This window comes from Rhincodon typus, chromosome 4 (genome assembly GCF_021869965.1).
Source record: "Rhincodon typus isolate 14 chromosome 4, sRhiTyp1.1, whole genome shotgun sequence".
NCBI lineage: Eukaryota > Metazoa > Chordata > Chondrichthyes > Orectolobiformes > Rhincodontidae > Rhincodon > Rhincodon typus.
In genome coordinates, this window is record NC_063335.1 from 105,726,635 (window position 1) to 105,745,297 (window position 18,663).

Here is an 18,663-nt window from a genome sequence, read left to right on the forward strand (position 1 = left end):
GGGGGCAGGGGGTGCGCGGTGTACTTTGGATAGGGACATGAGAGTTGAAGAATGGAGTAAGGTGAACAGAACAGGTCAAGTGTGGCTTGAAAATGGGTCAAGGTAGCTTGAAAACAGTGCACAGCAATTTAAAGGGACTACATGCTTGATTCAACATCAAGGTCAGGCATCAGCATTCAAAACATCTTTGAATTTCATTTCTCAAACATTTTTGGGTGTCGTTTATACTTTGAACGTTTTAATTTCCTAATTATTGTCGAAAGGGAAAGCTGACAGGCAACTTTCTTTTCCTGAATAGGCATATGAGCTATTAGATGGGCTCACCTTTCTAAGAAATTTGCATGGGGCCAGATTTCAATTAATTTTTGCATCACAATGTTGAAATGTGCACACCAGTCAGTCAGACAGAAGATGTTTTAATTGAATTTCAATCCCAATGAAAAAAATTTGCATATTAGCAAATCAGGTGGAAAAAAATTGAATTGAAATGAGGATTTTGGTCATATAGAAATTAGCGCCAATTGGAGTGCAAGACTAGAGCATTCCCCTGGAGTAGGACTGGTGAAGGTCAGCAGCAAAACTGAGTGAGAACTTGGGAGAAAGTCCTTTACAGGGAGAGCTGTTAAAAATATGGAATACTTTACCACATGGAGTGTTTGAGGCAAAGACCACTGTGTCCTTGAAGGGAAAGCCGGATAAATATTTAGAGTGGCAGAAGATTCAGGCTTCAGAGAAGTACTTGAGAAGTGGGAAACAGAAACAGAACATTCTGGAAAAAGCTTGGCAGGTTAAGCAGGGACAGAAACCCTCTGTCAATATAAAGAAGCCGCCTGACCTGCTGAGTTTGTCCCAGCATCCACTGTTTCTGATCATTTCTGATTTATGGGAAATAGGGAAATGCCATAAAAATGATAGGCAATGAGCTGGCACAGGGCATAAAGGGGATCAAATCAGAGATGGGCAGGAACGTCAAACATATCGATTGCCTAATACAAGACCGGACTGACATTGAACTCTATTGAAGTCAATGGTGCGACAATCTAGAGTCTATAACCGAAGACAGAAATGATACTTCAGCCCTGACCTTGTCACATACACCCCAATGTAATGCCCTCCTTATGCAGTGAAGTTCTATGGGTATGTTTACAGTATAATGCTCACAATATTAAAATAAGCAATAGGTAGGTTCACTTGTTAAAATGGTTCACTTGTTAAAATGTATCTTAATTTGATCCTATTAAAATAATAACACAAGCAATGATGATTAGAAAAGAAATTCCAAAACCTCTGCTGGAACCAGACTTACCTCAGTCATGTGTATCACGTGCCTGCTTTGTTCTCCATTTGCAGGAGTTGGCATGTTCCTGTAAATTACCATTTTGCTGCTGTGGCCTCCTTTCAGTAGGATCTGGGGTTCCAGGTTTAAGCTTCCAGAGCCTTCCAGGGCATAAAATGCAACTACATATCTCAGTTTCCCTCCATACGCCAAAAGCTGTTGAGAAAGGATCAGAACATCTCAAGGTGATGCAAGATTGAAGCTTGACCATGATCACTGCAGTAGTTCATCGAGGGTGCCTCCTTACCTCATGGTAAGCTTTGTTAAACACACACACACCCAGACACAGACACGTACACACACACACGGACGGGCACACACACACACACACACACACACACAGGGATAGGGAGAGGCTGAATAGGCTGAGGCTATTTTCCCTGGAGCGTTGAGGCTAAGGGGTGACCTCATAGAGGTTTATAAAATCATGAGGGACATGGATAGAATGAATAGGCAAGGTCTTTTCCCTGGGGTGGGGGAGTGCAAAACTAGATGGCATAGGTTTAAGGTGAGAGGGGAAAGATTTAAAAGGGACCTAAGGGACAACATTTTCGTGCAGAGGGTGATGCGTGTTTGGAATGAGCTGCCAGAGGAAGTGGGGGAGGCTGGTACACTGGACAGGTATGATGGTAAATGGGACTAGATTTATTTAGGATATTTGGTTGGCATGGACGAATTGGACCGAACGGTCTGTACAGCTCTACGACTCTATGAGGTGCTGTTGGACAGCATTTTGTGTGTCGTCACCTCCTGCCAATGTTTAAGGCCCTTGTCTGGGTATGGACCATGGGCAGGTGACCCAATTCTTGTCCCCTCTCCGTTTGGAAAATCGCAATGGGGATGCGGTGCGTTAGCAGCGGGCATGCTGCCAATGGCACAGTACCATGATTTATGGATCCCACCCAGTTTCTTTCATACCTTCTGAGCAGCCCTCAGAATCACATCTTCACACAAAAGGATAGTAAAACCGTCTGTCACCAAAACACCCAATAAATACCAGTTCAATTAGTCATTGGAGACCAGTGGATTTTTGCCAATGAGCAATAGGGAAGAGTAATCAGGAGACAGAGTGGGGAGGTGCGAGTCAATTGGGAGTGAGCTGGGTGAACGACAGGGAGTAGTATCATTGGGAGTGAGCTGGGTGAACGACAGGGAGTAGTATCATTGGGAGTGAGCTGGGGGAACTACAGGGAGGAGCATCATTGGGAGTGAGCTGGGGGAAACGATAGGGAGCAGCATCATTGGGAGTGAGCTGGGGGAACAGCAGAGAGTAGTATCATTGGGATTGAGCTGGGTGATGGGAAAGGGAAGTTGATTGGTGCCTGTATGGGCCTTAGGGATGACAGTCAGGTAGCAGCTCCCTTCCACCTCACAGCTCTACATTCAAACAACATTTAAAGAACTTTTCTGTTTTGGTGATGGTGCCATTCCTTCGCTATTCACTGTGCTACATTTCTAAATGAAATGAGCAGCCTGCAAACTCTTCCACTCATTGCCATTACTTTCCAAAATAACCATGTGAATATTCAAAAATAATGCCTCTTATAGAATTATGAATTCAAGATGAGTTATTTTTCGTTATTTATTTTCATAATTGTGTTGTTTGACATTACGGCTGAGCTCAGGGCAAGATTTCATTTCACAAAATAACCCATAAAACTGTAACAGTTTTGTAATTTACATCAATCTGAATGAACAGTAAATGTCCACGAGAGGAACTTCATTGGAAATGATGCTCCTGAAGGAGCCTTAAATCCGACTTCTGATTTAACAGTTTATCCATCTTGATGGAAAACATACTGAATGTCGTCTATCTGTCCACAGCCATGTAATCTGCTCCGTCAACCTGTTCCATAGACATTGATAATAGCAAAGAATAGCTCCCAGTGTCAGACCCTCACACAGGGAATGAAACTATTTGACTAAGCAGGAATGACGGGGAGGAGGGGGCAGGCATCAAAGTCGGTTTGTTAACTTTATAGCATTGTCTCCAGAATTTAGAAAAAAAGAGGTAGGTCAGTGATTAAGTATGTTTATGGTACAGACTGACAGATTTCTAAATGCCAATGATGTAAAAGAATATGAGGATAGCGAGGAAGAAAGACATTGACATAGATGGTCAGCCATAATTGTACTGAGTGGCAAAACATGCTCAAAAGGATCGATTGGCCTAGTTCTGCTCATATGTCCTTATATCATTTTAAAGGTAGTAAGTCTCCTGTAAATGTATAAAATAGGAATCTTGTTATTATTTCCTAATTGTTTCATTGATTCACTAACTTTATTTTTACAATAGATTTCAGAAATTTAATGCCCAGTACTGTTCACTTCTGTGGCATATGCACCTGTTTCTCTCACCTTACTGCCTGTGAACTGGGCAGGTAGTGACCAGTAATATGGTTCTGTTTGCAGATGCCTCTGTACTAGTGCAGCATCCAGCAAGGTCTCTGGGAGCTGAGCGAAGATGCCCTCTCTGGTACCAGTTAGGTTGCCTTGGGTGACAACATGCATTCTCAGCTGGTCAGGAGTCAGGGTCAGCTACACAGACACAAATGATAATGTTATCCAATGTTGAGCACAACTAGCATTCTTACATTGCAAGATGTCCAAAGAAGTGCAGCTAGGTGGATTGGCCATGCTAAATTGCCCATAGTGTTCAGGGATGTGCAGGATGTGCTATTTGTCAATGCATTTTTCTTGTGTCATCTGCAGCTACAATAAAAGTGAGGAACCAGACTTACTCACTTCAATCTAAATTGGACTCTTTATATTGAAGTATCAGTCATTTGATTCACAACGTCATGGTTAATCTGACTTTGCAACATCTTATTCCGCTCAGCTATTAGCAGTGATATAAAAATTTAGCAAGCTTGTCAGAAACTAAATTATTCCTTGCTAAAAATACAAATAATTTATATCTGCAAATACAACGTGCTGAATTATTTTAAAAAGTGTCATTTGGACTTTATGGCCAAGAAATGATCAATACAGCTCACTGGTTTGTTATCTACTTTTACCACTGACTGATAAGAATGTATTTTCACAGCTTCAAAAACTTTGGGATTTTTAAAAGTTCATTATTGAAATGACAGCACTACAGGCAAGGCTGGCTGTGGGTAGCTGCTTCAAGGGAGTGCTGTCGTCTTTGTGGTGTGGGTACACCCACAATACCTACTTTTCTGTAGCTGCTTGAAACAACTGACTGGCTTACTGAGCCATTTCAGTTAAAAGTTGCTGTGGGTCTGGAGTCACATGCAGCACAGACCAGGTGAGGTTATAGAATCCCTACAATGTGGAAGCAGGCCATTCGGCCCATTGGATCCACAAAGACCCTCCCACCCAGACTCACAGCCTATCCTATCCCTGTAACCCTGCATTTCCCATGGCTAACCCACCTAGCCTGCACATCCCTGAACACTGTGGGCAATTTAGCCTGGCCAATATACTTAAACTGCACATCTTTGGACTGTGGAAACAAACCAGAGCACCCAAAGGAAACCCACGCAGACACAGGGAGAATGTGCAAACTCCACACAGTCACCCGAGGGTGGAATTGAACCCAGGTCCCTAACACTGGGAGGCAACGGCGCTAACCACTGAGCCACCGTACTGCTCCATTCACACCCGCACTCATTGGCAGATTTCCTCCCCTCAAAGACATTACTGACCCAGATAGACTTTTATAACAATTCACAGATTTCATAGTCAATATTGATTTTATGCCAGTTTTATTATTTCAATTTAATTGAATTTAAATTCTTCCAGGCCTCATGATGATATTCAAACCAAAGCTTTGGGAATATTAGTCTGACCCCCCAGACTGTTACTCCTGTAACATGACTACAATGCTACACAAGACCAACACCTCAATTACTTTGAACTACCAGTTCATCAACTGAAGCCCACTGAATATTTATCGTGATACAGTCAACAATGTTTAGATTATTTACAGGAATAACATGTGCTAATATAGTTATTTATTTAATTTATTGATTATTTAATAATTATTACATATTTAATAATTATTTATTTATTATTATACAATAAAATATGATATGATTTTCTCATTCTGTGAGAGGTACAACTAACGATAGCCCAGTATAAGTTATGAAGCTATTCTTACTGGAATTCTGACCAGTCCTTGGAGCTCCGAGCAGGAATTAGACACTCCAGAACAGTAACAACTGCTGCACCCAGCTGGGTGCTGGAGACTGAGAGCAAACGATCCTGGTTTGCATTCATCGCAATGAACACCAGAGACGCTGTCCTGAAAGGAGGGTACATGGTTTTACTGTCTGCAGCAATACTCAAAATTAGCATCATGACCGAAGAGGGATTTTTTTTTTTTAACAAATACAGCATCACAGAAAACTTGGTTCATTATTCTGCAGGTTTCCACACCACTCTAAAGTAAATTAACAAATCTATACTTGGATTAACATTGATGATTGAAAAAAGCTGAGTAAAAGTCCATGTTTTTAAAAAATGCCTGTTGTAACTGGAAGGCACAACCAGTAGGGGTGCTCTGACAGTGTCAAATGAAGGAGGAGGGGAGTGTAAATATCAGTAAATATCAACAGGGCTGAATGGCCCGTTTCTGAAATAAATGTTACACACATTTCAAGGATCATTTGGTGATGGTGTGCTGAGGCATGACTTTCAATAAGGAAGCAGGAAAGAGTGAAGTATCCAAATGAAGCAACTGAACTACATTAGCAGTGTCATTACTTTGGAAATCTCCACTGAAACAGGTGGGCTAAGAAGAATTTTCAAAAGGGATCAACTAGCTTTACAGTAAATATAATCCTCAATCACACATTTTGAATGTAAATGTATCAAAATACTGATTTCCTAATCTTGCCAGTTTGTGCATCCTTGTGTCAGGAAGGATAGACTGTCACATTAGAAGCAGCACAGAAAGATTTGGGATTGGGACTGACCTTGCCACCACCACAGCTTCACTTTCAAGGAATACTTCAGATACTCAAATAACAGACAATCTTGTGTTACTGTCAACTCCGGACCTCTGTCCTGGAAATCCCAAGTTTTCCTTGACCTTTTGCTTTATTGGGAGCAGAGTTGGTGGGAACAGTTGACTGAGACTTTTTCACAATGAGCTCTTTGCTTATTTAAATGTCAAAAATAGACTGCGTGTGAGAAGCACTTCCTGTTGATTCAGGACCATGGCCAGCGACCCTCACCATCAACAGTTCCAGGTAGACTTCAACCCTTCAAAAATATTACTCGCACCCACTCTATGTTTAACCTAAAACCTTGTTCTCAAAGACTCGACTTTTACATGGATATACAGGGAGTTGGGATAATGCAGGTCTTTGCCAGTAACTGCTGAGATCCCTGTCTCAGCTCAGCATCTGGCACAGTTCTCCACTTCAAAAGGAAAATAAAAAGCAGAAGTCAACTCATTCTGCAGCTACCCTGCAGAGGAAGAGGAGGTGAATGCAAAGTTAAATGTGCAATAAAAGGTTATCTTAAACTAAAGGCAAGTTATTGCCTGCCGCTCTTGACAGCAACATATGAATGCAAGCGAACATAAAGAACATGGGGATAAAAGTAATACGAAAGGAGGTGCGATAGAAAGAGAAGCAAGTCAATTATTCTCAAGGACCCAGTGAAATAAATGATGATGTACCTTACAGGGACAAAACCCTGTGTTCTCCTCACAGCTGCACACTCCTTGGGTCAGGTCACATTTTTCGGGTCTGGTACCACTGGGATTGCATTTACAAGCGGTGCATTGTGGGTAGTCTCGATGGCCAATGGCACACTTGTTGCATTTTTCTCCGCTGAACTCTTCTTTGCAAGGGCATTGACCACTTACTCTGTCACACCGAGGACCAACGGAACCAACTGCACTGCAGTTACAAAACTGCAAAAATTAAAAAGAACAGATATAAGCTTTTGGAGTTCTGGGGGCAGTTTTAAAAAACACACACCTTGGTAACTGTGCACTGGCCTTGGGAGGGGTGCAGAATAGAATTATGAAGATGGTACCTGGGATCGGATTTTCCCACCCTGAATCAGGACAGAACAGTGGCCAGGGTGGCAGCTGGGAGACAGGAAGAGCTGGAGGGGTGTTGTTGTTGGAAATTTTATCAAACCTCGTTGACTGGCTGTGTGGTGGGAGCGTTGTGAAGAGCTTGTCTTCTGACTGCCTGAGACTTTCATGGGAGCAGGTGGCCATTACAGAATCACAGAGTTCTGACAGTGCAGAAGGAGGCTGTTCGGCCCCTTGTGTCTGACCAGCTCTCTGAATGAGTGCTATGACTTTGTGTGAATCTCTTGTTTTTTCTGCAGAGCACTGAATCCTGTTTCTATTTATATAATCACCTAAAGTCTTCTTCAAATGAATCTTCCTCCACTGCTTCCAGGCAGTACCTTCCAAATCCCGATCAATCACTGGTGTGAAGAAATCTTTTCTCATGTCACATTTGCTTATTTTGCAAATTATCGCATAGCTTTGCCCTCTTGTTCTTGATCCTTTTATTAGAGAGAACAGTTTTCCCTATTTATGCTGTCCAGCCACCTTATAGTTTCAAAACCTCCATCAAGTCACCTCTTACCCTTCTCCTTTCCAAGTAAAAGAGTCATGACCTGTCTAATCTTTCCTCAAAACTGAAGATTCTCACCCCTGGAAACATTGTCATAAACCTCTTCTACACTCTCTCCAATTATTCCTGTAGGGTGGCAATCAGAACTATACGCAGCACTCGAGCTGAGGTCGAAATGGTGTCTTATACAACTTCAGCATCACCTTAACAAAAAACACAAAAGATGCTGAAAATCTGAAACAATAAACAGAAAATGCTGTAGAAACTCAGTAGGTCTGGAAGCATCTGTAGAGAGAAAACAGAATTAAAATTTCAGAACTGGCATCTATTCTTTGTTAGCTCTGGTGAAGGGTCACTGCACTCAAAATACTGTCTCTCCACCGACGCTACCAGACATGCTGTGTTTTTCAGCACTGTGTTTGTTTCAACATAACCATCCCATTCCTGTACTTTATGCCCCTATTAATACAGCCTAGAATCTTACACTGTATACTTACTGCTTGTGCTACCTATCCTGCCACTTTTAGAGACCTGTGGACAGACACACCCAGATCCCCTGCCCCCACATACTCTTTAGGGTACTGCCCATTAATTTATACTATCTCTCTATGTTCTTTCTATAAAAATGTATCATTTCACACTTCTCTGTGTTGAACTTCATCTGCCACCTGTCTGCCCACTTCACCAACTTGTCAACAAACTTTTACAGTTTTACACTGATCTCCTCATAGTTTAAAATGCTTCCGGGTTTTGGGTCATCTGCAAATTTGGAAATTGTCCACTGCTCACCAAAATCTAGTGAATTTATATTCATCAGGAAAAGCAAATAATGACCCCTGGGGAAGTCCATTGTAAACTTTCCTCCAGCCCAAAATATATCCATAAACCATTGTTCTTTGTTTACCATCCCTCAGTCAATTTTGCATCCACGAAATTACAGCCTGGAGCTCTCTGAAACTGACCAGCTGGCAGGAACAGGCAGTGATCTAATAGTTTTATTTAATGCAAAAAGCAAAAGTTTGGATGAAGAAAATAATCACCAATGACATTTAATAACCATCCTTTCCCTCACCTATTGCTAGTCCCAAATATGGTCCAGTCTCCTGTTGCTCCACCTCATACCTGCTGCTCCCACTCTCTCCAGTGACATATTGATAGCACAGCCATCTCTGGGTCACAAAGAGCCCCATCCTATAAAAATCACCCTTCACAGTTTTGCTGGTGTTCACATGGACTTGCAACTTAGAATCAATCCAGCCCCTGGACACAAAGAGTTAATCTGCAAGGAAGGATTGTATTCTGTAACATTTAGAAGTGATTTGCTTGATGTTCTCAAGACCTTGAGGGAAACAGATAGAATAGATTGAGAAAAACTATTTTTGTTTGTTTGGAGGTCTTAGACTGGAGGCATAGTCAACAAAATTACATCCAGACCTTTCAATGTGGAACTCTCTTTTGTAAGCAATGAGCTGTGCTCATTCATTTGTCAAATTTAATACTCAGATTGATAGATTGTTGATAACCAACAGAATTTAGGATTTGGGGCAGAAGTGGGTATATGGAGTTAAGTGGCATATCACCCATGATCTCACTGAATAGGTTCAAGTAGTAAATGACTACCTCTTGTTCCTATAAATTAAGATGATAGTGGTAAATGTGTTTTCTTTACATTCTTATAGTGCAAATTTGTTTGTTTTATTTTTATTGAAGAGCAGCTGCATAACTCTTGGGAATATCTGCAAATTCAAGGCAAATTTCTCATTTGATAAAAGTGGCATTGGCAGAATTCCCTGTCAAAAAACTCTTGATTTCTGATAGTCATCCTTTGATCCAATTCTGATTGTGTCTATTCCTATTGTTCAAAAACACTTTATATTTCAGCTGACTTTTTATTTTACAGAGAAAAAATATATCTTAAAAACTGTAAGTCATATTTCTGTTGTGATAATTGCTGTAGATCTCTCAGACTTCTTGCGAGAAAAAGTAAGCAACTTGAATTGTTTTAACTTGCAGTTTAGCAGTTTCTGTTTTACTAAAGCATGACTTTTTTTTCCAGTTTTGGCAGTCATAGAACCCTAGTGTGGAAGCAGACTAATTGGCCCATCACTGACCGTCCAAATTAGAGCATCCCACCCAAACCCATTCCCCTATGCTAATCCACCTAACCTGTACATCTTTGGACTGTGGGAGGAAACCAGAGAACCCGGTGGAAATCCATGCAGACACAGGGAGAATGTACGAACTCCACACAGTTACCCAATGCTGGAATCAAACCTGGGTCCCTGGTGTTCTGAGGCAGCAGTCCTAACCATTGAGCCACCGTGCTGCCCATCATTCTAAGAAGTTGCTTGGGCATATTTCAAAGAGATCTAACCCTTGTAAATGAAAACAGCATTAGCAGTTTTTATATGATATTATTAATGGTGTTCCAGTCCTATTGTTGGTGGATACAACAGCCTGCTTCAGTTAGTGGGGCATGCTTTAAAAGAAAAATCAAGGCCTCATGATAAACGCAGACCCCCTGCTATTTTGCAGGGTACGTGTGAAGTATGTTTAACCCATGGTCTGATCCATTTGCCGACCTCAATCTCAAACTCACACCTAATTAACAGCAATATGTCCACAAGAATTCATAAAGATCATGGCTTTTTCCACATTAGACTAGCTTTGGCTAACAACTTTGTTCAACATAGAGCAATGCTCAATATAACAAGTTGCCAGCACTTAGGCTGTCAAAGAGGAAATTAAAATGGGGCAAATGGAAGTCTGTCATGTGTGAAATCGTTATCAACGTAAACATGACAGTTGCAGTCTAGCTTCTAATCATCATCAGCTTCTCCGATCTGAACAGTTAGAGATACCCACAAATGATTTTAATTTCATTTAATTGCTCACTCATGCCTGAGGGAAGTAATAATTGATAACAGCTACTCAATCAGAATTGCTCAGAAAGGTGGTACAAATGAAAAAAAGAATCACAACAGTTGAAATTGGAGTTGCTTACAATACCTTGCACCCAGTTTCAGGGTCATGACCCCAGTGGTTGGCATCACAGTGTTCGCACTTGTCTCCGTGTGTGTGTGCTGGGCAGATACACTGGCCTGAATCCTCTACGCAGTTATTCCGAGTGTGGGCACAGTCACAAGCTGCAGCAATATAACATTGGGAATTTTGTTAGTTATTCCACTCTGCCATTATCAAAAATATTCATTAAACGTATTATACTTCAACATTCAGCACAAAATTCTGTGTGAGTGCTTATTTTCCAGTGAATATTATTATCCAATGTAACAATATTTAGCTCTACTAGTCCATAAATCAAGCTGTGCGATGTTATTGTATGAATTTTTAATGTGCGCAAATCAAATTTTTCTACATGATATCGTAACATGGCATTAGCGTCTTTATTTGAAAAGCTATTAGCCAGCTCAATTTAAATGACTTAATGTCTCTGTTAATATAGAGCAATTTGATAAGAACACACTAAGCATTTGTACAATAATACTGTGCAGCTAGCTTCAGGAGTTGTGTGTTGGAAGAAAATAAACCAATCTCAACTGTTCTTGCAACAAAATCGTCAGAGAAACTCAGCAGGTCTGGCAGCATCTGTGGAGAGAGAAACAGAGTTAAAGTTTTGATTCATCAGAATGGACAGTCGCTGGATGTGAAACGCTAACTCTGCTTTCTCTCCACAGATGCTGCTAGACCGGCTGTGTTTCTCCAGCAATTCCAGCTTTTGCTTCAGATTTCCAGCATCTGCAGTTCTTGATTTTATTAACTGATGTTGCAATGGACCTTCCAGGTTTCAGAACTATCAAGTTTAAACACCAAGAAAGAAAGACCAGCATTTATAAAAAGCATCTTTCACAACCACTATAGGGCTCAATGTGCTTTGTACACAATGACAAAGTACTGTTGTGATGTAGGAAAACTGGAGCCAGTTGGTACCCAGTGAACTCCCACAAACAGCAACGTGGAAATGCCCAGACAGTCTTAGTGACGTTGGATACATTTTGGCTGGGGACCAGGATGACTCCCACACTTCTCTTCAGAATAGTATCATGGCATCTTTAATGGCATCTTCAGATGGTTTAATGACCCCTTCGAAAGATAGACTCTCTGCCAATGTGACTCTGCGTGGTACTGTACTGGAGTTATTAGCCTTGATTTCTGTGCTCAAGTCCTGGAGTGGTTCTTTCAAGCCACAACCTTCCGACTCAGATCAACCAACTGGGAGACTGCAAGCACTAAATGTGAGTCGGTGTGGCGTTAGGAAAGGCTTCAATGCTTCCCTGTCTAGAAGTCAGACAGTGCACAAGCTCCTGTTCACTCTCCTGTAACATTATTGGAAACCTCTGGTGTTTAGGTGTCAGGCGCATGTGCACTGTAGGGTACAACAGGCTCACAGAGATAAGACAAGTGCAAACTATTACGAGGTACTACAGTGAAACCTGCTGCCATGGAAATGCACTTCAGTAATAGAGAAGGACAACACTTTAAAGAATACAAGAACATTAGATCAATTGGCTTTTAGTTACTTGACACTCCTTTGTGTGAGAATCTGTCCTGTCTTGCAGGTAGGAAGTACATGTTCCTATGCATCCCATAACCCCATGGATTTGATGAGTGCTTGATTTCAGAGTCTATTCAGTGATTGCTACTCTATGCTGTCATAACAATACAACCTTATAGTGGCTTTTTTTTAGTTTAATGATGCACAATAGCAGTTACTCCTGAAAATATTGTTTACAAAGCATCACTTTCACTGGGTGCTTCCAAAAGGAGGGTAAACACTTACGTGTGCAGCCACCATCCTGGAATCCATAAAAGCCGTGTGCGCAGTGGTCACACTTCTTTCCACTCACCCCTGGCACACAGCGACAGAGCCCTTCCTCGCTACAGTCCTCAGAGAGGGAGCCCAATTGGCTGCAGTTGCAGGGAACACAGCCCTGTCCAGTGCTCAAGCCAAAATACCCATGCTGTTAGGCACAGTAAAAGCGTTGATTAGGAATCAGAGCAGAGGCCAAAGCAAATTTGAATAATTCCCTAAAAATATGCTTTTCAGGCAAACGAGTCAGCAAGTTTAGTGTGGCAAGCATTAGCCAGGTTAGCAGCGATGGTCATTAAAGTTACTTATCATCTCGGTTGATATAAAAGCACTTCTTTTGTTTTGAAAAATAGACTGAGGAATCCAGATAAGTTGAAAGAAGAAAGAAAGTCTTCGGCACATTAACACTGTAACACATATAACTTCATCTTAACATAACTAAGTGATACAAAGGAAATAATAAAAAATATCAAGAACATGCTTAAAAGCTACAGGAAACAGTATAAACCAATGAATAATATTCACAGATCCACAGAATTCACTGCACAAAAGGAGACTATTCCAACAAATGTCTCCGTACTGATGAGAATAATTTAAAACACATCTCATTACTCCTTTCTATTCAGCATCTGGAATCTTCCTCTGCTTCAAATATTCATCTGTTTTTTGGAAGACTGCAAGTATCCCTCCACAAACAATAGACTAGCATCATCTACTCCAGCTCCCCTTTCCCCTCAACTCACAAACTCACAACTTGTGTTGAGGAAGGCTGCTTGTCACCTTGGCATCCAGCATCTAATTCCAGCCCTGCCTTAATCCATTTGCTGCCGAAACCAGCATCTACACCCTTGCAAGCTGTAAACTTGACTGTTCCAATGCTTTCCCACCCAGTGTCTCATTCTCTACGGTCTATCAATGGCAGCTCTGATATCTGCATCTTAACCTGAACAAAGTCTGACTCACTGATCAACCTTATCTTCACTGATATACTTTGGCAATGCTATCAATGCCTCTAATTTAACAATATTCATCTTCATATTTGGAATCTTTTAACACTTCCTTGACTTCCTTACCATCCAAAACTTTGTATGATGGCATTTCTGTGAAGAGCCCTGCAACGTTTCTCTACATGAAAAGTGCTCTAAGGTCAGACAAGTTGTTTGTAACTCATAATAATCCAGCCAGATATTGACAGGCACTCTGTTTTTAAATTAAAATAAGCACCTTATGTTCTTTCCATCTTAGAGATTACTCTATTGTTTGGACAGAGGTTATAATCATTAATGCTTGGCTGAGTGTCAAGTACTAATTGTCTACAGCATAGTATATGTTCCATTCAGCTGAATTTACAATAACATACTGTGTCTTTGATGTAGTTTCTAATTGCTGACATAGAATAATAGGATGAAAAGTATTACGATTTTCTTTACATGGTTGAATGCATTCTTTTCTCAATAAAACACCATCTCCCTACTGTACACTATTAGAAAAGCAATGGATGTATGAGAATGATTGCCAGCTAATATTAGGCATGGGGTAAAGTGAATTAGTTGCTGAGCTTTGCTTTCTGGCTTTTATTAAATTGAGAGAGGTTTATATTTTCCTCTGAGGAATATAAAATATTCTCCACTGATATTCCATTAAATGTGAGAACAGTACAGTGTGCATACTGAGTGACTGAGAATGGAGGGTACATAGAGGGGTCATAGTGTAGCAGTGCAGTGGGATGGATGGCTGAGTGGGTGGGAAGTGAGTTTGGGAAGAGGTGATGTCTATGGGGCCTTTAAACAGTATTCAGAGCCATGTGTCACCAAAATCAGGACAGACCTTCCCAACCCTTACCACCTTGTAGCTCGAAACTGCACTACAAATGCAAACCCTGTGGGAAATGGCAGAAGTCCTGAGAGACAGACACATCAGTTGGGAGAGCAGTTTGTGAGCCATGCAATGACCCAAATCCCAAAATACATTCCAAAGACGAAGATCAGCTCTGTGAGTCGACTTTGTGCAAAATGCCCGAGGTGTAACTATGTCTCACCAGTCCATGGTGTAGCATTTCTGTCTCATGTTTGAGGTGATCAAGGGGATTGGGTACTTCAATAAAATATCAAATTCTCTGCCTTAGTCATGACATGACCACTGTTCAATAAAGTCAAGATAATTATATTACAAATAGCAATCCTTCACTCACAATTATTTCTGGCCATCTGGGAAAACCAAAAACAATTTTCAAAAAAGCAAAGAAAAAGCAAAAATAAAAATGTCATCTCCCTACTATACAAAGTTAGGGAGCACTGGACGTGTTAGAATGATAACCAGATATTATTGAGCTTGGTAAAGAGCCTATTAGATGCTGAGCTTTGCTTTCAGAATGATCACATCTAAACTCCTCAATATGATTACAGCCATAGTATCCCTCTGAGGTATCTATTGTTTTCTCTGCATTTGAATACTTCAGACGAATAAAAGCCTTACAACCATGTCTGATGAGCCTTACTTAAGCTGTCTGAAGACAAGTCAAAATGTCTCATTACTGAATCAGATCAGTGCCACGATTAGAATTTAAATATAAAAAAAATCCAAATCTCAGGGCAGTGTTAATGTGGTGTAGCAGTTGCTTCAGGCTGCAGACTGCAACATGAATTAGATTCTTTTGTTGCGATGTAAAGGTTTAGGCATCTGGCTTTTTATTTAAGTAATACAGATATTATCCTATGTTGAAAACTCGCTTGTGGATTTAAGCTCGCACTGTGCCGTCAGGTGAAGTTAAGAGATCGCCCAGCAAGAAGCTTGCTGTTTCCTATCAACTGCTTGATAAATAGAGAGGAAATGCTTTGCTGACCTTATCATCAAAGCTGGTATCTTATTATGTGCTTTGTATTAGGACATGGGGTTCAGAATAAACTGATTGTTTAAACAGTGCACAGGAACTGCAAATACATACCAAACATTGGTCACATTTCTGCCCCAGAACATTAGATTTGCACTGGCAATGGCCGGTCTTGGGGTCACATGCCTCGCCATAGGAACCATTCACGTTGCAGTCACAAGCTGAAACATAAAGGGTTAAAAGCTATAAACAAACCTGGTGCTCACCCAGAGGCGAAGGAATCTGGGATGGGAAAGAACTCATGTAGCTTACTTTGTTTGCCTGTAGGTGGCACTACATATCAACAGGCCATTTGAACTGGGACACCGTCATGAGTTTTGTTCATGCAAATTGTTAAATCTAGTTCTTTACTGATAAATCCCAGCAAATAGATCAGGCTAACTGGCAGCTGGTTTTCTGTTCAGTCAACAGGCTTCTACAAAATAGTTGTCAAATTGCCATTACTCCCAACACAAAATGCTGAGCTCCTTGAAAGAGGGTGAAATTGGGTTGTTAGCATTTTGATTAGAGCCAGTACAATGGTTTATCTTTCAATCTTCAAATCTGGTGAACACATCGGCTCTCCTACAGACCCCTTTATTCCACTCCTTTTCCTCAGACTCCCACTGATAATGTGTGACTGGCAAGAGGTATTGTCCCTAGGAGATGAGAACAAATAGACAGACACCGATTTTCCAGAAAGGACATCAGACCTTTCAAACATTTCACAGGTCTTACTGACAAATGGGCTCTCTTCAAGAATCAAAATTAAAAACGCTTGAAGCATTCTCTCTGTTTCTTTCTCTCCATACATGCTGCCAGATCTGCTGAGTTTCTCCAGCACTTTAGAAACATGGAAAATAGGGAGAGTAGCCATTCAGCCCTTTCAGCCTGCTCCACTATTCAATATGATCACGGCTGATCATCCAAATCAGCACCTTGTTCCCACTTTTCCCCCACTCTCTTTAATCGCGTTAGCCTCAAAATCCATATCTCCTTCTTGAAAATATTCAATGTTTTGATCTCAATCACTTCCTGTGGCAGAGAATTCCACAGGCTCACCAGTCTCTGGGTGAAAAGGAAATTCTCCTCATCTCAGTCCTACATGGCCTACCCTGTACCTTTAGACTGTGACCCTGGTTAAGTTTCTATTTCAGATTTTTAGCTCCACAGTGGTTTACTCTTGAACTTTGGCACAATTCTCCTGGTATAGCAGGCTAAATGAGGTTGTGTAACACCATGTAGTGAGATGAGATGCAGCCAATGAAGCTTTGGAAATGAGATCTCTGGAGGGTTGCAGGCATTGTGGTAAGCTCACTGGATTACAGTGTGCAAGATACCCTGGGGACACTGGTTCAAAGATAAATTCAACAAATGATTAAAAATTGGAATTGAAAGCTAGTGCTCTGACCATGGACCTATCGTAGAATGGTGTAAAACCCCATCTGGTTCACTGGATGGACATTTAGGGAAGGAAATTTGATGAAAAAAAACTGAAAGAACTGCGGATGTTGGAAATCAGAAACAAAAACAGGAATTGCTGCAAAAGGGCAGCAGGTCTGGCAGTTCTGAGGAAGGGTCACTGGACCCGAAACATTGGCTCTGATTTCTCTCCACAAATGCTGCTTGGAAATCTGTCACCCTCACCTGGTCTGGCCTATATGTGACTCCAGACCCACGGCCATGTGGCTGACTCTTATTCGCTCTCTGAGATGGCTGAGCAAAGTAGTTAGTTCAAAGTCAATTAGTGACGGACAAGACATGCCAGAGATGCCCAGACCCATAAATACGACCTGAAAGCTCACTGATCACTATCGGGAAGGGCACACAATGCCATCTTGGTCAGACAGAATGTGCACTCATGCCTGATGACTGCTGGCAGTATGAAGGGCAGGGCAGGGCAGGGCAAAGGGTCTGTGATATGAGTGACTCTGCATTGCTGTACTGACCTCACCGCTGGAGTTTCGCACCTTCCCAGCAGACATCCTGTCTTAACCCTACACAGCTGAAGCAGCATTAAAGGGAATGAAGGATCCTCCACCAGTGTTACTTCACGTGATCACAAAGAGCTCTCACGTTATCCACTAGATCACTTATCATGGCTTCGATGCATTGCAGGTATTGGTGTTTTTGCATTCTTTCATTTTCAAACAGTCTTGCATTTTCTCCGATATATATATCACCCTGTGGGCCTCCATGGCCTATTTCATTTTACAATGCTCCCGAAGTGGCTTGGACCACTTTGCACCAAAAGGTGCTATATAAATGCAAGCTATGTTTTCTTTTGCTCTTGTTATTAAAAGTTCACAAAGGAAGCCACTATCTTTTGCAGCCACAATGCACCTTCCCTTTAAGAGGAACAAGTTCTTTTTAAGTATTCTATCATATCCTGTGTCTGTGTGTGAGACCACTAAACAGCAACAACACAACGCAATACTCATAAAACACCAGGCAGCAGCACTTTCACATGAACCAGTGCTCAGTCAATCCATAGCCCTCCTGAATTTGGAGCCTGGTGCCTAATTTCATACTGATTGGGAAAACAGGAACCAGCTCCTTAAAGAGCCTGCAAACCTATTTCTGAAATTTCACGGAATGTATTTCTTGGATAGTTATGTGGCTTACTGCAACAATTAAACTGCAGACAAAGTACCACACTTAGCAAATGAAATGAATTAGCAGTAATCAGTTTGTGGTGACGTTGGGCAGGGGGAGGGGGTCTGCTTATGATCTTTATAGAGTGCCATGGGATCTTTCTGTGCATTTGAACAGGCAGACATAGTCTCAGTTAAATATCACACCTGAAGGACACCCCGACAACACTACACACCCTCATTACAATGCTGATGTGGGTCCTCAAGTTAAGCTAATTTTTGCTGTCGATTTACCTGAACTGCCATAGAGTGCTGGGGAGTCACACACACACGCACACACACACCACCAACCCTCCTTCCACCAACCCTCCTTCCCTCAGTGGATGAACACTGCCCACCATATGATGAGAAGACATCCACTGCTGTGTGTGTGTGTGTGTGTGTGTGTGTGTGTGTGTGTGTGTGTG

General features: G+C 41.5%; 1 protein-coding gene across 1 annotated transcript in view; it reads right to left on the minus strand.

Moving 5' to 3' along the window:
- The window catches only part of lama1 (laminin, alpha 1), a 221,825-nt gene that overhangs the window by 116,372 nt on the left and 86,790 nt on the right, over positions 1-18,663 (minus strand). Inside the window, exons 18-24 of the mRNA XM_048596187.1 lie at positions 15,678-15,784; positions 12,704-12,884; positions 10,915-11,051; positions 6,987-7,223; positions 5,460-5,603; positions 3,695-3,874; positions 1,307-1,492 (exon numbers count right to left, since the gene is read on the minus strand). Of these exons, the coding sequence (XP_048452144.1) occupies positions 1,307-1,492; positions 3,695-3,874; positions 5,460-5,603; positions 6,987-7,223; positions 10,915-11,051; positions 12,704-12,884; positions 15,678-15,784 (1,172 nt within the window). The remainder of the gene's footprint in view (positions 1-1,306; positions 1,493-3,694; positions 3,875-5,459; positions 5,604-6,986; positions 7,224-10,914; positions 11,052-12,703; positions 12,885-15,677; positions 15,785-18,663) is intronic.